The following is a 21,682-nucleotide window of genomic DNA, read 5'->3' on the forward strand; positions in this document are numbered from 1 at the left end:
AATCTACAGGATTTCTTGTTTCTCTTGTTGTATTTTCCAAGCTGATCTCTAATTTTGTTTGAATGCTTTTTAACTGCTCATTTCCTTGTAACTACTATATTAAGGATTTTGCAAGTTCATTTTGTTTGATTACTGTTACTGTTGTTTGTAAGCTGGCACAAAGTACAATTAACAAGTCAGAGTAGACCGTTCATAGTGGGACACATCTAGCTTTCTGGAAACGTAGTCTTCGGGTATCCTAACGCCTGCATTCCAGTACCTTAAAAGGAGCCTGGACAGCGTGGTCAGCCTTTTGTATATAATTAATTAACTACTTGAGGCAGATGTAGTAAGGAAGGGAATGAGCCACGTACACAAATGCTAGGGCGTGCTGGTTTGGCAACTGTTGGTCAGTGTCTTGTTGACCGTGACTGGCAAAGGTGCTTCACTGAAGAGTTAGTCCTGTGCTGTTACAAAGTCTTGCACAGCAGCAGCGTTTGGCTTCCACTTAGTCTGAGCAGTGTACTAGCTTCCTGCTCGTGTATCAATCAGTGCCATGAACCGGATGCATGTTACATTTAAGTCAACAACCAAATAAAATGTAATTTATAAAGGGAAACGCTTTTTAATTTTTGTTAGTTTGAGTAATGGAGAACTCCCCACAGCGAAGGAGATTTATTTTGCTGTCTAAACAAAACTTAGGCTGTATTTTTGTATTCTAGCTTTTAACATCGGATAGTCACTGCATCAGTATAGAAACATTTCTTCCTTCTCTTTAAGATTCCATTAAAATCCTGTAGCCTTGGATGACTTTTACCAACAAATTTCCTTCAGCAAGATTAAAATGCTTTTTTTTTTTGTTACATTGAATGTTTCTCTATAAAATGATGATAAAGGCATGCAATTTTGCCATCCAAAGCTATTTTATGAAGACTTAGGATGTCCCATTTTATTTCTTCCTTTTTTTACTTACAAGCCTCAATGCTTTAGTCACGTTTAACAGTCAGTATTTCCAGATTTGTTGTTAGATGTTGAACCCTCTCTGTAACAGATTTTCCTTATTTTTTTGCAGACAGGTTACTCAGAATTAAATCTAGTATTGCAAATAATGGCAATATTGTTTCAGCTTTTATTTATTAATTTTTATTCTCCTTATGGTGCATATGTCTTGAGTTATAGTGAAAAAAGGTGAGCAAGGTTCATTTTGGGCAGTTCCTAATGACCTCAGATTTTAGTCTGTATGTTTATTATTTAATTTAAAGCCAGCAATGTGAATATATGTATCATTAAACATTTTCTTTACAATGGTGGTACCTTTACATTTGCTGTTCACCTTTTCTGCTTATTCACCTTTAAAACTTCCATAATGAATTGCATTATTAACATCACTCTTAAAATTATCTTAAAAGATTAAATCTGGGGCAGGCAACTCTTTGCTGTCACGGTGAAAAATTGATCAACATTAACACATTTAGCTTAATTACCTGTATTTCCCCCCGCCTCCCTCCACGGTATGGTGATACTCTATATCCACTAGTTCTTTCCAGTGCTCTTGATTCTTCTGCATATGTTTTTCTCCTAGAGGTTTTTTTCTTATATTTAGAGCAATAATTTTAGCTTTTTAGTGATTCTATTGCTTTCCCTCAAAGAATTTTTTGCCTTGGTTTTCTGAAGAAGACTTCTCATTCATCTGTTTGCAGGTTTTAGTATATGTTCTTTCAATAGCCTTCTTGCAGACACCCACATCTGTTCATTCACTACACTGGCAGCTCTGAACAGCTACACAGATGCTCTGAGTAGCACCAAAATTAAATGCAATGAGGAGCTCTGAATATCTCCCAAACTCCCATATAAAAAGCCTGGCACTGTGAGACTGTTGGTTTGTAGATAGCAATTCTGGTAATGTAGTAGCTTGAGAGAAGAAGAAAGAAAGAAAGGAAGTGTTAAACAGCACTTCATATGCAACAGAAAATGGAGCACGCTAGAAAGAAGGAAGTAGGTCGTTTGCCCTAAAATGTACATGTGTAACTAGTCAAACAATATATAATGACACAATTTTTATCTGCAGCTGAAGGAGTGGATATTTTACCTTTCTGGGAATGGTCTTCTTCCTCAACTGATGGAAGCAACTAGCATAAGTGCATGCATTGATCGGCATTCTTCTGTCATCATATCCTTCAAAAATCCAACTCCTGAAAATGTATTGGTAGATGTGGAGCTAACAGGTACAGTATTTTATATTTTTGGAGGAATGTAAGTGCCTTGGGTGGCGTTAAAAGTGTGAACGAGATAGTTATATGATTATATTTGCCTTATTCCATATATTGACAACAAAGACATTGTGTATCAGCCTGGAAATCTCCAGAGGCTGTGCTGTGGGAGTTGAGAAATACCGCAAACCTGTACACTATACACCAGTTAGGTCATACCAGCCTCATGAATACAGGGAGCTGGTTTGTGATTGTGGACTGTACTGTAGCCTTTAGGCAATAGCAGACTCCTGAAATGTATTTTGGGAGACACATATCTAAGCCAAATAGCTTGGAGTTTTGTTTTTGTCCCTCAATATTTCAGCAATATTTTCAAACATACTTTAAAAATACTGTAAAATACAGAAATATTAAAGATCTGCAAATCACTGTGCATATTAAGATTTCCCAAATGATGTGGAAGTCAAGTTCAAAGTCCCAAATTCTGCTTAGTGACTGAAATTTACTCAGTGAAACAGTGTAAATTTCACTTTCAGTGAAACAGCTTTAGAAAGCTCTCTGAAACTCCACCTAGCATAACATATAGCATCAGTAAAGAAGCACTAAAGCATTCCTGGCACCTGAGTATAGCAAAAATTCAAGATATAGCTTTCGGCAGCACCGGATACTGACCTGCCATGGATGCGGCAAGGATGTAAAAGTCATCAGCAAAATCAAACCTGTGCAAAAGTAAGTTTTAAGCCAGGTTTACCCTGTCATACTGTGATTTAGGGTTTGTGGTGTATAGAATTAGTGAAGAAATGTGTCTTTTAAAAGTGTTGATTCATGTCTATTGGCTGTAATGAACTCCTGCTTTTGAATAAACTATGGCTTCTGAAATATGAATTAAAAATACACAAAATTGCAAAACTTGAACTACGTCACAGGTATGTCAGAAAATTGTAGAGCAGTTCTCCAGTCTGCTAGTGCAGTGAATTCTTGTGGGAGGTCACCACAATATAAGGTCTCCTTGTAATGGTAATCACAGATATCTGATAGCCTCTTACACTGCTTACCTCAGTAAACATTTTTATTTCAACTTTGATTCTGAGAACAAAAACTTCTCAGGGGTGTCCTGAGAATTGGTATTTAACTTTTTGAAACATCATTCGGAATAGATTTGGTTGAGGAAAATTAAATTGACTTTCAGCTAGAATGAGAGCTAGAAGGGAATGGGGAAAATTCCAGCTAAAAGAGAACAGAAAAGTTTAACTATCTTAAAAGTGTTGACTCATTTTTTTAAGAAGATTGTTAAACTTAAAGCAGTAATTTGTCTTTGTTGTCGGTCAAATCAAAGCCAGTATATACAGTTCAGCATATGGCTTTGTAATTGATTGGTCTTTTCATCAAACTGTTCAAAAATAGGTGAATATGGTGCTATAAACCTGAATTGAGTTATCTTGGCAATGCACTGCAAGTTTTCCAGATGGATAACTCATGATATTTCCATTGGTATTGTTTTCATAACCATTGAATTTCCTCAAAACTTCTGCAGGGGAAAAAAATGTTTATAGCTGTGGGGCAGAACAGATGATTGATTTTAAACTCATGCTGAGTTTTTCTTCCAGATTGGCCTAAAATGTCAAGCATCTGACAGAATGATTCCATGGGTGAACTCAGGACCTTATTTGTCTAGCCTGCCTGAAACTTCCATTTAGGTTACTTTTACTAGTGATCTAAACCATAGTTAACAAATCTTGTAGTCTGTAAAAATATCCTTTTTTGAAGATGCTGAATAGTTCCTGAGGCAAAGGCTAATTTGGTCATAACAGTATTCCTGCTGAAACTCTGCTGGTGATTTATAGAGATTACTAATTAATTGTGTCATCATGTTGGTGTTCGTATATAAGATCTTTTAGTGTGTTTGATTGCTTTAGTTATCTGATAAATGGAGTGCGTTTGATTGCTAAAGTTATTTGGTAAATAGACTATTTAAAGACAGGTTGAAGTCACCCAATATACAGAAGAGTAATGCAAACTAAATTCTTGTGATGGGCTACTTTTCTAAGTCATAACAGGAGATATCTCCCTATATCTTTGAATTTCAAATATGAAATGCAGATTAGACTCATACATGTGCAAAACATTTTGGGATCTGAGGGGAAAAAACTGTTATTTTGCTATATGTTTTTCAGGGAAACCCTTCTACCTATCAGGACAAACACAGACATTAAAAAGATTTTTCTTAGCTTACAAATGGTGGATTTGAATCTTTAGTTTGGTTAATACCAAATCCTTTTGTGTTACCTCTTTATGATTTATTCTTTTTAACTAAATGATGACTTACTGTTTCTCTGTTCTTGCTGGAAGAGAATTTCAGCCTCCACTGGGTTCAACAGTAATTGACTGAGATATGGCTCTTGGGATTTAATGTTTAGCAAGAAAAAGAAGAATCCTTCTCAGCCTTGGATCTGGTTGGGGTTATTTTTTATATGTTTCCAAAAGGTTTGTTGCTACACTTGCTCTCCTATTGATCCCCCCGTATATGTAGCTCCACAGTGACCCCTTAATTCTGTTAGGTCTTTACTATAGATGGTATGATTTCTTTCAGGTAAAGCCGCAAAATTGCACAAAACTAAGCTGAAGCTAAAAACAAATTAGGCAATAGCTGTCAATTGGGCAGCTGGGCAATTTACTGTTACAGCTAAAACAAGCTCAAGCCAAGTCTAAACAAGGTGTCTCAACTCCTGAAGCATCGCACTGTTGAGTTAATATAAAGCCTTGTGGCCTGTTATTTGCAGTGGTAGTAATATCATATTCCCTGGACTACACATCAAAGAGGTGGAAACAAGGAGAGGTAACAAAAGAGAAATATCAAGGCACTGTGAGGGTACTTAGCAAAAAATTAGGAAGGCCAAAGCCCAGGTGGAGCTAAGACTAGCAGGGGATGTATAAGGTCACAAGAAGGGGTACCACACTATGCTAGATGCACAAGGAAGTTCAGGGAAAATACAGGTACATTAGCAGATGGAGGGAATCAACTAGTGGCAGGCAGTGCAGAAAAGGCTGAAGTGCTCAACACTTTTTTGCCTCTTCTCAGGCAAAACCTGCTCCCAAACCAGCATATACTGATAAGGTTTGAAAGGGAGATGGGCAGCTCATGAGAGAGCAAGGGGCTGTAGACTACTTAACAGTAGCTGGTTGTATTCAGATCCATATAACCAGATTAAATTCACACAGGCTGATGAAAGAGTTGGCCAATGTGGTTTTGAGGCTGTGGTCTGTCCTCTGAAAATTCCTCGTGATCAGGAGATGTCCCTAAGGCTGAAAAAAAAAGCTGGGTTATTCCCTTCTTTAAAAAATGCTAGAAACAAGATATATGGAGCAGTAGGAAGGGCACCCTCACCTCAATGCCTGGTAGGATCATGGAGCATATCCTCTTGTAGTCCGTGCAGTCTGTGGATTGCACATTCTCTTGCAGTCCATTTCCAAGCACATGATGGTCAAGAAATTAGTCAGGAGCAGTCAAATGGACTCACCAAGGGCAAATTGTGATTGACTAACCTGGTTGCCTCTTACAAGGAAATGACTGGTTGTGCAGATGATAGGGGAGAAGTGGATGTACCATGATTTAGTAAAGTTTTTGTCACTATTTATTGTAATATTCCTGTTTGGAAGCTAAGGAAGCATGGGCTTGATAACAGACTGTTGCGTGGGTTAGAAACTTGGCTGGACCATTAGTCTCAAAGGATAGCAATCGCCAGCTTGACAGTCAGCTGCTGGTTCATAATGAGTGTAGTACCCCTAGGGTCAGTACTGTGGCCTATATTGTTCAAGACCTCTATTAATGACATGGATGATGACAGAATGCAATGTCAATTAGGGGGAGTGGCTGACATGATGAATGGCAGAGCTTCACTCCATGGGGACCTTGATAAATTGTTGGAATGCTTCTTTTTCTGATTGCTCGTGTTCTTCGACTCATCAGCCCTGGGGCAGCTGAAGATACAATAGACTTACACATTTTAAGTAACAACAAATCATGTAATTTTCCTTCTAAAATGTTAACCCTTTGTATTTTCTCCTTCTTATTCCATCTCCCCTTTACATTAGTTTATCTTAGCCCAGAAACTTTCAGAAGCACAATGAAGTACTAGGTGTGCAGCCAGCCTTATTTGATCAGGAATTAATTGTTTATAGCATATCATGAAATGTAGAAGGTGTGCATTACATGTGTGACGTGAAGTTTCCCATTGCACCTTATAGAGGGCAGCATGGTTTATTCTAGTGTAAAATGGAAGTTGTTCTGTTCTGATTTGTACAGCAGCAGAGGCAATTATGAAAAGCAAGCTGCTTGGCACATTGGGCATAAATCCAGTGCCAAATAGCATAGCTTAGTACTCTAACACTATTAAGTACTATTTCTAAAAATGCTAATCTAATGTGCTATTCACCAAAAAAAAAAAGAAAAGAACAATCAAACTTCTCTACGATACAATCCCATCAAAAATGATTTACAGAGATTAAATGTGGGTAAACTACTGAAATATAATATACAGAGAGACTATCCTAAGTTTGCAGAAACTGCCTTGTTTAAATATTAAAAAAAAAAAAAAGTTGTCTTTTTAACTACAGAACATTAATTTGTCCTAGGGAGATTTTCAATAATAGAGACAGTGCACAGGCAACTGGCTTAGACAGTGAAAGACTAATGTTGGTTTTTATGCATCAGAAGCTTCCAATCTTCATTTTTCCTTACACATCAGTAGACTTGACATGATGATGATCTAATATTCTGTGATCTGCAGTGCAGTTATTAAAAGTTTTCTCTGAGAAAATAAATTTTCTACTGTGATCTTTATGGAACTCAGACCATACTTATCCTCCAAAGTTTATTTTGAATTTGTTAATCTGATTAGTTTGTAATGTTAATTTTCTAATTCAGTTGTCACTGGTGACCTGTAAATAATGTTTACTTGTTTTAACCACAGTAAGATGATTGCATTATGTACTTGAGCTGTCTTCAGAAGTAGTTGTACATGCTATTACTTGCTCTTTGTAGAAATATTTGCCATAACTCTACTTTCAATCTTTTCAGAGGAAGAGAAATCTAGTCTTAGAAGCAATGTCATGATGCAGCAGTTCAGCTTAGTATTTCTAGTCCTTACATGTCCTGGAAAAAAATTTCCATAATGGCATATAAATTTAGTTGAATTTTAATGTTACCAAGACTTCATTTACCTGGAAAGGAAGCAAATAGTATTTTAATATACTGACTCAAATATTTAATATACTGACTCATATATATGGCACCTCACTGTAGGTGCCATAGCAGTACAGATACGTTAGCCCAGTGTTCAGCTGATTAACCTGTTTTTTGCAACATTAAGAATAAATTTGCCATCCCACAAGACTAATCAGTCAGGTTAGAAAATAATCCTAAAATGAATACATTATTTCTAGTAACCTTCCTTTTTTTTTTTTTCCACCCCCCTGGTTCCATATATCTCCAAAAAATTACATTTTATTAAGAGCAAAAAATTATAAGCAAGCCTTGTGATTCATTTTGCCTACACTTTGTTACATATCACTGTTTCTTTCTGAAAGATATCCCTTTATATTGTTTTATTAATTATTTTTAATTTAAGCTACTTTTCTTTATCCTTAGTGGTAAGCATATCAGTGCAAGACTGGTATTCCGACATAGCTTTTGGGATCCTATTGTGCCAGCCATTTCTGCCTGTTGTAGGGTATAGTAAATACTGCGGGTTTGACTGAAAACAGTCAGTTTACTTCCATGAACTTTATACTTCAGCTATATAAAGAACATGTAATAGGAAGTGTTGTGGTAGATCTTTTCTACCAAAAAATGAAATTCAGTTGACATGAAGCTGGTCTTCTATTAGTTCCTTATGATTTTTTTTCCTTCCATTGATTCTGCTTATATCAGTTATAGAGATCTCTTACCCATGTTGTGATGCTTTACACTTTATTAATGTATTTTGACATGAAGTGTCTATCTTTGTCCTTGGATCTCTTGTAACAAAGCAACTACACACTTGGGAAAGTACAAGCTAATTAGGAATGATAGTAATATTACTTCAAACATAACAACAGTAACCTTCCATGGAATTTACTTAAAGTTTGAGATATAAGTTAGTCTGAATTTAATCTTTGAAGGGAGACTGACAGCCTAAAAATTCCTTAAAAAAAAAAAAAAAAAAGTATTTTCCTCAAAAACATTAATCCAAAGAGTAGAAATGACCATAATGTCATCTGGTAACTTAAATTAACATAAATTTTTGAATCTCTCTCACAACAGAGCTTGAAATTGTAGGTTTAATAATTTAAAAAACACTTTTTTAGCACAGAATCTTGTTCCTGGAATGCATTCCTTTATTTAATCCTGCATTGGATTTGTCACACTCATTGCCCGTGCTGTTGGAGGCCAGAGAGAGAGCAGAAGGGGGAAACTGCCAGAAAGTAGCAAGTTAGCAGGCAGAAGGAAACCTTGGATTGATCGTGCTCTTTACAAATTGTGTTTCAGGCCATATACCACTTCTTAAAAGAATTAAAAGTGTCACAAGGGAAATAGAGCATCTCAGTTAAAGTGTACAAGCAACGAACATCAACATTTATAGAATTTACTTAATGCTTTAAAGATTTCCGAAGTTAACAGTATCTTGTTTTCAAGTAACATTCTATAGGCAGCTTCTGCGCTAGATAGATAGGTAGATGCGAAATTGTGTTTAAAACACTATAGTTCAGGAGTTAAAATAGAAATTAATTGGGAAATATCATAGCTGTGCCATATCTGAAGTTATCCTTTTCATTTCTGAAACTTTGTGAAACATAAGAGCATTATTCCTAAGAAATGCTTCTTCATGTGAATTTTCAATGATATTGTAGCCCAAACAATGTTTGATTTTTGGGTAAGTACAGAGCAAGTAAAACTAACACTATCTGATAGTTTGTGATGAAGCAATGAAATCCTGGACCTCCTACAGCTTATTGGTATTTTCTTATTGCATTTAATAGCAATGAGTTTTTATGAAAGTTTTTAGGAAGCTCTTATTTACATAAACTTTCATAGCTACATTAAGAATGCTCATGCGAGTAATCATGCTTATCTGACAGAAGAGAATTTTCCCCCGTTTGAGCCAATGATCTGAGCTACAGAGTATGCAAACTCTTTCTACACATCATTTAGTGACCATTTGTACTAGTTCAACTGTTTCAGGTTGAATGTTGTCATTCTTGTATAAAATCCACTACCTAATTTTTCTACTAAAATTTTATGGATGTAGCTAAACAGATACATGTTTGATACTACTAAAGTCACCAAAGTAGACAAGACCACAGAGTGCACCTGTGTAAAAGTTGTACCTAAGTATTAGTAGTTAGTTAATACCTGGAATGCTTTACTTTATTTGACGTGGATAATTTAAATTAATGTGTTCAGTGGGCCAAATGTATTTCCAAGTTTCAGGAAAAAAGTGCAACTGTTTTTTACAGGATATTCACCTTAAAGGTTCAAGAGTCATGATCAAATAAAAGATGAAAGCAACAAAGGTAGCTAGGAATTGGATAAGGGAGGTTAATTGTTCCTTCTCTGGAATCCAGCATTTTCTGCATTATCAAAACTGATCTATGTGGCAGTATTTGAGATGACTTTTGGTAATGGCGCATTCACAGTCACATTAAATAGCTGGCTGATATTGAAACTTACTCTATTTCCAAGATACTCTTTAAGTAGTCCCCTGTAGATTGCAAATTTCATTTAAAACTTCTCAGACTAATCTGGTTTGCAAAACCTAAAACTTTGTTCCTGAGGTGAAGGAATTATGAATTATGAGAATTATGAATAAGAATTGTTTGTCCTCTCAAAAGGGGCAGGAAGGTTGGTATTTCCAGGAGGGCTTTTTCTCAGCTTATTGGACACCTTGGTTCATTGTTCTGTCCCTCAAATCTAATCTAATTTTGTTCTCTAACCCCACGTGGCAGTCTTTCCCAGGCTGTCTGATGCATGCACGTGTATCATATCTTATTCTCAGCAGTTCATCGTTTAGTGCCACTGCCCTTTAATATGACATATTAATCAGCAACAATATATCTATTGGGCTCAGATCCTTAGAGTTAACTACTACCTATATTTCCTACAAGATATTTCCTACAATTGTTGAATCTTTTAGCTAGAGACCTTTGACTGCTTGCACGGCTCCAAAACACTTTTACATATTTATAAACCTTTGCATCTTCAAACCAGTTTTTCATATCTCATTTTTCATTTATCTATCTACAACATTGACATTAATCAGTGAAAACAACCACAAAAATGGTCTGATCTTCTATCTGCATGAACTAATCTGTTGATTGATTGAATAACTTGTCATCAAGAGAGCAGTTATTATTGTCCGCTGCTGTTACAGTACTACTGGTTTTGGGCCCGTTTTCAAGCTTTCTCTTACACATTTCATAACACTATGAGTTTTTTTGCCATTTTGATATCTAGCAAACAGTTTCTTTGTAACCTTGGTATATTTTAACTGAAAAGATTCAGTCTTTGGCTTTTTTCTTAATAATTTCTTATTTTATTATAATGATATATAAGGAGATTTCTATATTATATCTATACTTATCTTCAGCACAGTAAGAAAAAGTATCGTTAAGCAAAGGAAAAAAAATCTTATGAGCTCCCATTTGAAAGCAGGTTTTCAAAAACTTCCATGTATGAAGTTCTTTTTTTAGGAAAATTGTTCAGTCAATTTCAACCTCTAAATAAATTTCTCTGACGGTTTTGGTTTGTTTTTTTTTTTCCTCTTTAGATCAGGAGCAGTCCAGTCATCAGCTCAGTGAATCTGTCCTACCTGAGCCTGTCTGTAAGAAATCTGCTTTCCATCTTCTGCTCAAACAGACACGAGGTATGTAATTTCATGTTTTTACTTTGAATTTTTACAAGCTGTGATCTTTTATGGTCCCTGAAATCTAGAGTGTAAGTACAATTCTAATGAGTGGAACTCTTCCAGTTAATGCGCTGAATGAATCTGACTCCTGTAGAAACAAGAATTAGCCCCATGTCAATGACATTTGTACGTATTACTTAAAAAAAATACTAATAATTGCATGTACCTTCAGTAATGGTTCTTCTCAGTTGTGTAGTGCTGATTTTAGGCAGAGTTATTTTTCTTCACCCCTGCATTGATTTTCTTAGACTTTGAAATATGTTTTCATTTATAAATAGTATCTTATCACCAAAGCACAAATGTTGGTTGTGATGATGTTGTGTAAAAGAAATTAGTGTATGGGAAACTGACCTCACAGGAGGTGTTGCAAGTGTAATATACAAAGGGTGAATGAGTCCATACAGTGATGCAGTCTTGATCTATTCCAAGGAAATGCTTTGAATTAAGAGATTAAATTCAAATAAATAAAATTATATTTTGGAATTGTCAAGATGAGCAGCAACATTATAAGAAAGTTTGTGAACGATTAGGTGAAACAGCATCAATTCTTAAAATTCTTAAGTAAATTTAACCTGAAGAGCTTCTTAAAAGTTTTTTTTAATGAAAATGTGTTTTTTCAACAAGTGCAAGTTAATACACTTGAAAAGCAGTCTTTAATTTATTTAAACTGTTATCAGTTTACTTATTTTATCAATTAACCTTGCACCTAGTATACTTTCCTAAACATCTGAAATACTAGAAAGGAAAAGTATGGAATTACTAAGAAATTCCTTAGTAAAATAAAATATTTGCTAGTTGGAACGATCAGTTAAGGAGAAATGGAAGGGATAAGAATTTCCAAGAATAAATGAATTAAGCAACTACTGTTGTTTTACTGAATTCACAGAAAATAAGGTAGGAAATAGATTTCACAGTTATTCAGCTCTAGATATGCTTATCTCTTTCTTCAGGCTTGCCAGTCCTTTCAACTGTTTTTTCTAAGATAATTGTTTTATTGCAAATTACTCTTGTCTATATTTTCCTATGTTGTTCCTGATAGTTTCAAATGTGACAATAAAGTCTAGAAACTATAAAACTGAACATCTCAAAAAGAATTAGATCATTTGGTTTTAATTGTTGGATCAAATTTTAAATGACACTGTTGGTTACAGCTGATTTGATATAGGATAGGAAAATAATTAATTGTATTTACTGTTGTAATTTTACTAAAATTTACTTATGACTTGCATATAATAGCAATTTATTTATTCAGTTTATGTAGTATTACAGTCGAATCTTCGATTAATATATAATTTATAATTTAGAAGATTTTAATCATTACAAGCTATTCATAAAGAGATTTTCATCTTCTGCAGAAGTATAGATGGGTATTTATACAGAATATTTTAATCTTTTTCTTATTTCTGCGGATAACTTACCAGTTATATTTTCTAATCTCAAAGCATACAGATAAATTGTGCAAATCTTAAGGTATATACCAAATGAAATAATTTTGCTTTTCTGGTGTCTCATGCAATTGTATGTGTGAGAGTCTGTTTCTGTGCATGCTAGAGGTATACATAAATGCAGATACCATATTAAACCATACTATTTCCTGTGAAGAAATAATATCTAACTCAAATTAAAGGCCTGAGTTGAAAAAAATGAAATGGAGGGATATTGAGGTTTTCCTGAAGGTATACTTGACTACACCCTTTTGTTATAGAAACTGTGGCAGACCTTGCAGTTCCTGGATTTTCTTTTCTCTGCTTGGGGTTTACCATGGCTCAACAATATTTCTAGGTGATTTAGCAAGAAGGATTTAAAACAAAAAGAAGGTGTAAGAATTCATCTGGACATGATATCATTTTTTTATATGTATATTTTATATGGGTATATATATAGATGTAACTATTGTCACAAGATTATTTGTACTTTTTCACAGAGGTTGTGAGGAGCTGCCCAGAGCAATCTAATTTCCCCTTAAGTGCCTAGTAAAACTGACGGAGCAATCACTCGGCAGATATAGTAGAGCACAAAGCAATCTTTATAAATTATGCTTTCCACTACTTACTCTTTTATATCTTAAATATTTTCCTGATGCAAATCTTCTTCTCTGAGGATTCTGCAGTCTGATCTCTTTTATTGGGAGATAGTAATATTGGTGAATGCATGCTTGTTTTGCACCTGTTTTCATTCACAATTCAGAGACAATGGAATCATGTTAAGAATCATTTTTATGGAAAGATTCCATAATTCTTTCTCCCCATACCTAACAGTGTATGAGGTGTGGATACACAGATCTTGGGGTGCAGTTGCAACAAAGACAGCATCCCCTCCTTACCTACAGTGAAGAAAGAATACTCTGAAAGCGTGCCGGAATGAAATTTTCTTCTTACTACACTTGTGGAATATGATTTTATATGATCATTTTCTGAGCCACATTTACATTCCTCAAAAAAAAAAAAGTGCTTGTTGCTTATTAATTACTTATTTTTTTCTCAGTGACCCTGTTTTCAGGAATGCAAAAATTGAAGGGAGAGATATAGTGAGAAAACAGGAGGAAGGCTAAGAATCTTGGAATCGTATTTTATCATACTTTTACAAAGAACACAAAAATACTAGGCATGCTGTGCAATTGTTACTCCTGGTAGGCTGTCCTTTTTATCCTGCCTGGGCTTCACAATCAGTGGCGATATAAGTCTTGTGGACTGCTTGTTACTGTTTCTCAGCAACCCATGCTATTTTATTACACCTGCTCCTACTACTGAAGCTGTGATCCCATTTTATATCCAACCTGCAATTTTAGCACTTTATGACATAGCATATTTAGGTGATGTTCCAGGAGCTCTATAAGCTTGCCTGCTATGAATGACTTGGCCTAGCATCAAACCGGAACAGTAAAGGGGGCAGTTGGCAGAACCTAGTTTTTTAGATATCTCTCTTCACATTTCAGCGTAAATTTTAAAGGCTAGATTTAGAAATTTCTTTATTTTAGAGCCGACATATAACCTGTTCCTTGTACATCTCTTTTCCCTTTTTACGGAGGTCTCTGAGATTATCTATTTAATTTTTCCCTCCTGACTTTGTATTAATGTAAAACATGTATTTATTAATTCTTCCAAGCACTTAGGAAGGCAAGATAAAATATATTTGATAAACGTATATATTGTGAAGGCAATACTTTCCAAAAACTGGCTGTAGCATTAAACCACTTTGATGGCAATCAAATTTAAGATATTAAAATTCTGTATATGCACTTAGAAAGCATTCTACTATTATAATTTCGTGTTTTATTAGATAGTATTTGAGAAAACATTTTAGCATATTTTTATGCTATGTACAGTCCACTATGATTATCAATAATTCAACTTTTAGACTATTTTCACCTAAGAAATGGCATAAAGTTTGTTCTGGTCCCTCATATCATTTTCCCTAAAATGACAGATTTCAAGACTTCATCCTGTAATTCTATATTATTCTATATTTATTTGCATCTATTTTGTTCTTAAAGTAGTTGTACGTGCACAGTCTGTTTATTTCTTGTGACTGCTTTCAAAGACTGAAGAACACTGAAACTAACATACTTAGTTTTTCTGATTTCCTTAGTTCCTCGGAAGACTCCCTCTCTTTCTCATTTATGATGCTTTTGTCCTCTCAAAATGACTAGAAGAGCTAGAAGAAAGAGTTGTGAGAAATAATTCTCCGTTCTTGCAGACTATTTTGGAATGTTATTAGAAAATGCTGAGCTCTCTTTTCTCTTCCGAGTTTTAATTGCATCCTATAACCAGGGTTTGGTAACTTGCATTGACTAGAAATAATTTTATGATGTCTTATAACTTACATCAGAGATTGTGTCATTAAGCAGTCAATATTCATATAATGAATCCTGTTGGAAAGGGGCATTCAAGCATTTAAAAGACCTAACAACCATGCACATTCCTAACACCATAATATCCTATTTTTATCTTCAGAAACTGTTGCACATAATTAATTTAGCTGGAGAACAAGGAAAACATACCAGAACTGCTGAGGCTACTCACTGATCTGAGGCTCAGTTAGACAACATTTACATTAACCGGTAGTGTGACACAGTAAGAGTGGGTGTGTTGACTAGATTTGATGCTTAGGACCTAATATACACACTATGTATGCTATAGAGGTTTTCCGTAGGCCCTTCTCCAGTTTGATCTCATGAACTGTATTATTCTGAGCGGATGAAGTGGATTTTGGTCTGCTTTCATCCAGTTAGCACATTCTGAGACCTCGTTATGTTGCAAACCAAAGTGCAAGAAGTGAGGATGATTGGGAGATTCACTTCTGAAATTATGTTCCTGATCCAGAGTTCTTTTTACAGAAGCCCTGTTTTGGATTTTGGAATGCGTCTTTTTCTTCTCCTTTTGGGAGATTTAGATTCAGCATTTCCTTCTTTTTGGCACACGCTTTCACAGGGAATCTGAGGGAGTTAAAATTCCATTAAAATGTTGGAGGATTTGGGTGCCAAGTTTCCTCTGACTCCTTTAGCCTAATTCTTCTCCTTTTTACATCTATTCTTGTTTTATTTTTGATGAACTTCTACTACCTTTCTTTAGTTTTGATTTTCTTTCTTTAATGTTATTTCTCTCCCTGATATTTCATCTTTTGAAACTGATCAAGTTTTACTTTCCTCAGTAAAAGTGCCGAACAGATGTACTGTTCATGAGTAGCTGATTAACTGTGGTACATGAATTATTTATTCTATGCAAGATTCATTCAGGATTTATACAGCCTAGTATCAAGCCAAAAGTTGCCACTGTCAGTGAGAACAGCCTCTAATACCTGTAGAGCAGCTGCTAGCATCTGGAAATATGAAATTCATGATTCTTGATGTAGATTTTCTTGATTATCCAGATCACCTTCTGGTTAGCGCCAATAACTTGTAGTCTGGAGTTATTTGAAAGGGAGGTTTTAACCTAGAATTAATGGAATAGACCTTTTTGTAGTGGAGTAGCAATAATGAATAATTCTGAATTTGAATGCCTAATTTAGACAAGCAGTTTGCAAATTAGGTAAACTCTTTTCATGCCTTGGTGGAGCAGTCTGAATTGTAATTTGAATCCAGGCTGCCCTGGAACATAGGGATGAGGCCGTTGCTTTGAGTTTTCTCTTACCCTTCTGACCTTTTTGCTGACCAAATACTTCTACAGCATGCTATGCCACTACTAGTTTAACCATTTCAGCATTGAGCACCGCTTATGCAAAAAGCTTTGCAGTTGGATGTTAGACCTCAGTCTGGCTCTGCAGATATAGGACTATAAAGCCAGTTCGGTGGTTTCTTAATAGGTGGAGAAAGAGTGAGGTCAGAAAGGGATGACTTTACGGAACAGACACTCTCCTTAAGTCAACCATCAGTGGCTCTTGCGGGTACTGTTCCTCAAGCTGTGAGTGCATTTAGCTTATGGGACTGCAACTCGCTTTGTTTTTTGTACTTGAGCTGCAACTGCATTTACACAGTCTCCCTCTAGGTCATGTTTCCTGTATCACAGTGAAAGTTGTTGCAGGCTGACTCAAAGGCAGTCTTGGAGTCCATACACATTGCAACGGCAATGCCGTCTCTGCTGTTTGGTTTTGTCCTGGACGGACAACGAGAGCTAGAGCATCCCACTGGTCCTGTTGATTAGTTTAGGAGAAAAGATGATGAACCTATCATTTCTTCGTGCTCTCAATAGCATCCTCTGATAACATCACTATCCTGAGAACATCTGGGCCTCTGCGGTTTGTGCATCCAGCTTAATCTTGGTTTGCAAGCACAGAAGCAGTAACCAAATTGAATGAATGTGCTGAGTCCCTTAGGGGCCTTGGTGGAAAGATGCAACCTTTCTTTTGGGAAAGGGTCACAGTTTGGTAGATCAGGCTGTGCCTTGAGTTGTGCCCAATTTTTAGTCTGCTTCATTTTATGTATTCAGTACTGCAAAGCTGACTCTACAATTCTTTTAGGAATCTTCTCTCTTCTGATAATTAGGAAACTCTATACCTTCTCCTGAGATGCTGTTAGGGATGGCTTCCTGGCGGAGGTCCAAGACTAACCCCTGAATCAGTTTATTGGGCAAAGGCAGGTTTAGCTGCAGTTCTGCTATGTTGCTATGAGTATAGGACATTGGCTGGCTGCTTGCTGACCACATGGATGTGGATGGAGAGTCACTGCTAGTTGGATACCTAGTAGAAAAATTTATGGGCCACATGACCTCAGCACCCATCTGTGAGAGGAAGGTTTGCTGTCAGTCTGTATCCCTCCATAAATTGATGGATTGTCCTGGTTGATGGAGGTCCTATAGAGTGGGTGGTCTGCCCAAGGCAAGAGAGGGCCAGGAGCTTAATGAGAAAATTGTGGTACTGTCTCCACTGGAAGTGTCCTGTGGATGAGAGAGCTAGCTGTCCTCCACCCTGTGGGTTATGAGATTCCTTTCTTGATGAATCACTTTTTTTTTGGCGGGGGAAGAGCCTCTTTCACTCTGCACAGAGACTCTGCAAGCAGGATGTATACAGTTTTAAGAGTAAACAGCTGTGGTTTATTTGCTAAGTATTGTGTAATACGTGCATATAACAAGGACTAACATGTTGCTGGGCTAGGCATTAATATACTCACCATTCCCAGCGTCATGCATGATGTATCTTTGATGTTTTGGTTGTTATCAGTCATTTGGGGAAGGGTCAGCCTCTGCTGCTTCTTGGAATGAGCTGATCCATGATGTTGCTGAGTTGCCACCTTCTGATTCTTTGCTTTCTTGTCGTAGAAATTTGTTTTCATTTCAATAGTGTCCTATTGAATTCTTGACCTGTTACTACCATCTCAGCATTTCTGTCTGTGTTTTTATTTTTCTTATCTTGTATATGACTGCTGTCTTTTTTGAACCTTTAGCTAGCATTTTTCCTGGTGCTGATATCTTTGAAGGGCCATTATAGCACCCACAAGTTTGTACAGAAGCATATTTGCTTTATGAAATTCTCAACAGAAGATGAAAACATGCACCCTCCCGTTCTGCTCCATGTATGTTGCAAACTCCTGGTTACTGAATTACCCTGGCCTACCTCTCTGTCAAGTGAAACCATTGCAAAAGCATAGTGTTCTCATGCCACTGGTGACTGAGAAGCAAGTTTAGTTCTTGTCAGTACTAGAAGATGTTATATTAAAAAGTGTCAGTGCAGGGACGTGACATGACAACATGAATGATGCAGCCTAAACCATATTTATGTCCTGAGAGATACAATAAAATCAATGCATTCTAGGTGATGGCACTCTTGAGTGCAAGCTGTCTCTAATGCTGACATGGAAACCTTGGAGAGCTATCTAAAGCCACCACACATTCAAGGCTTTCGTCACCTGAGAAAATCAGTAATCAACAGCAGGGACGTTTTTGTGTCATGCTTTAAGGCACTCCTGCAAATTGACTGTATGGATGAATAGTTGGGGAATCTGTGCTCAAAAATATTCTTGCAGGAAAGTGTGGATAGAGGCAGTGGGATTTAGACTTATACACCTTTCAGCTCTGAAACATGTACGCTTGGTATATTTGGTACAAAAAAAAAAGTGATATTATTCTAATATAAGGAACCGTAAAACTTAAACATTTTTCTTAGTACTTTCCTGGAAAAGTAGGCATATTTTATATATTTTATATATATTTATAGGGCCTAATTATGCACTCTTTCTACCTTTGAGTTTTACTTTATGTACAAATTATATGATATAGATATATCTATATTTATGTTTGGAAATCAGGTGACTGTCTTACTGAAATACTTTGAAGTGAATAAAGTGAAATGCAACATTGTAAAAATAAACAGAAAATACTGGTTAGTGTTCTTTTAAAAAGAATACTTGAATTCAACAAGTAGAACAGTACATTTTCTTGAATAAATTTAGAAAATGATTTATCTGCTTCAGCACATTCTCCTGATATTGGAAAAGAAGAGAGAAGAAAAAGGATATTCAGGGTACAAATAAAAGACGAGAAGACATCAGAAAGCCATCTTTTGCATAGTCTCATGCAAATCCACGTAAGACTTCCCATGTGGATTTATCATGGAAAACAGATTTCAAGATATAATTGCCTCACAGATTTAGGCTAGGCCATGCAGTAGTTTTCATCAGAATCCCATGATTTGTTACTGAACAGCCGGAATATAGCACTTCAGAGCATTTAAACTATGCTAATCAGCCTCAGGGGAGACTATTATTTCACATTATCTGAGCCTACTTTTCTGTTTAAAAAAATCTGCTGTTTTAGAACTTGATAAATTATCTCCTTCAATTTCAATAGAATCAGAAACTGAAAAAATGATGAATTCCTTCTTAGAATAGCATATTGCTGCTAATCTATTTGATAACAGCTGTGGATGGACAAGATTGTCTCCAAATGTGTCCTTGAATAAGATTACTCACTTCCTCTCCTCCCCTTCTCCCAGATTTTGCTTCCAGGCTTGACCTGTTTATGTATTAAACCCATTGAAAACTCCAGAGACACAGGTTTGTTTCATTCTGTAAATTAATCAGTAAATCTATTACAAGCGCTAGATTAGCTATAAAAATTTATCTACACTTGTGTTTGCAGCCGCACATGCACAGTATGGAAATTACCAACCATATCAGACAAGTTGTTCCTTGAGCAGTAGAACTAAAGAACCTTAATTTTTTTTTTTTTTTACACACTTCTGTCTTATACCCATTTCACCCATCCTCCTCCACTCTTGGAATAACCACAGTTTTAACCTACTGGGACTCATCTTGATAGAGAAATGGATGTAAGGATGGAACAATTACATAGATCTCTTTTCCTTAGGAAGAGGATGAAAACAGTTTCGGTTTGAGGGGTTGAAGGGAAGAAGAGTTGGTTAGTTTGAACTTTAATGTCTTTAAAAAAAAGAACCCCTATATTCTGCCCTGGAGAGAAGATAAAATTCAAACGTATATTTTATTAACTAACTATCAGGGGGACAGATTTTATTTTAAGGTATAAATGCTAGAAGGCCATATCGAAACTGAGCTTTCAATCTTGAACTTTTATGCCTTTTTTTAAAGTGCCCTCGATAACTAGAGTGTGGAATCAGTGTTATTTTTTTCTACACTGAGCTTTTCCAGAGCTCTTTTGTAAAATGTTTTTATTTTTTATTTTTGTCAAAGCAGACATAATCTTTTACACTGAGATGAAAAATGGGGTCTCAAGTACAAGACAAAAGCTGAGTGAAGTTGAGTGAAGGTCAAATTCCATATATAGTATGCATACAGTAACTAAACAACAGTTTTTACCCACAAATTTTAAAGTCAATGAAACCTTAAGCCTTAAGATTTCTCTTAATCAGAATTTGATTTAACTGGCTTACCAGAGTATTGTGTACTTTGGCTTCATTTTAAAAATTTTACTTTCCAAGTATTAAGCTTTTTATTTATCTATTTCAGTATGAGGTTCTGATCCCTGCTCCTACCTCTTTCTTCTCCTGAATGTTATCAAATGTTCTTAGAAGTCCAGGTTCCTGTGCCAGTATGAGGAATCACTGGGCACAGGTACCTAGCAGGCAGCAATAAGACCTTTCTGCAAATCCTTGGTATTGTGTGTGACTGATATACTGAAGGACTGTAAATAGTAGGGGTGTGCCTGGAGCCTCTTTGGGACTTCAGTGTAATGTAGCACAGATAAGAAGTTAAACAGGAGTATCTTTTTTTTAATCTTGTATTTGTGTGAAAAACAGTCACAGAAGTCAAACTAATATAAAAAAAAAAAATCATTCCACGACTATCTTGCCAAACTCTTAATTTTGCTTTTATATGTTTTCCAGAGCTCTAAGAATTCTTTTGTCTGTCTGCTCCATCCTTAATTCTGTTTGACAGCTCTTCAATAGATATATATCTCTGTTGCTTTCTGAGAGTGTTTTTATATTGCACTCCCAGTTACAATTCCATGCCATCTCCATCTGAATTGCACTCAGCGAGCAATAGAAAGGAGAGAGGCTTTTTTTTCGTTTAGTTAGTAAGTCCTCAGGACTAGTTGTATGAATTGATTAGGAAAGCTGTTGGATTGTGATGGCCATGGAGACGTTTATTTTCTGCTTCTTGTTTGAGGCAGTTGACTGGACTTTAGTTTAGCAGTATATATTTTGGGTAGACCCAAAATTGTTATCTGAGAGGGTGTATGATATAGTGAAAGATTTATAATGCTTAAAACACAGTGTGATCATCAGACCATTAGGAATACCCAAATCCAACGGACTTTGACACTATGGGGAGTTGTCTTTCTCCTTCTGCTGGAGCTGAATTTGACCCAGGAACTTCTCTCATCTGTCCAGCAGCCAGGCTGAGTGCTTACTTCCAGTAGGTGCACAGATAGACAGAAAGACTGGCAGGCACACACGTGCACACAGTGCAAACACAGCCAACCACACAAATCAACAGAGAGAGCAGTGCCCTTATCAGCACCACTGTAAAAACAAGCAGCACTCGTGTAAACATGAACAGCATGGACAGGCTGATGCTGTTTCTCCTGTTTGGCTGATCAGGATTGAAACGTACTGGAGGTACCTACACATACTCTCACTCTT

The 21,682-nt window shown here is 36.1% G+C and overlaps 1 protein-coding gene across 4 annotated transcripts in view; it reads left to right on the plus strand.

The window, feature by feature from the left end:
* The window catches only part of CFAP47 (cilia and flagella associated protein 47), a 360,791-nt gene that overhangs the window by 270,416 nt on the left and 68,693 nt on the right, over window positions 1-21,682 (plus strand). For all 4 annotated transcript variants that reach the window (XM_068916942.1, XM_068916957.1, XM_068916948.1 and 1 more), the window contains 2 exons: window positions 2,048-2,204; window positions 10,994-11,089. In XM_068916942.1, the coding sequence (XP_068773043.1) occupies window positions 2,048-2,204; window positions 10,994-11,089 (253 nt within the window). The remainder of the gene's footprint in view (window positions 1-2,047; window positions 2,205-10,993; window positions 11,090-21,682) is intronic.

This window comes from Struthio camelus, chromosome 1 (assembly GCF_040807025.1).
Source record: "Struthio camelus isolate bStrCam1 chromosome 1, bStrCam1.hap1, whole genome shotgun sequence".
Taxonomy (NCBI): Eukaryota; Metazoa; Chordata; class Aves; order Struthioniformes; family Struthionidae; genus Struthio; species Struthio camelus.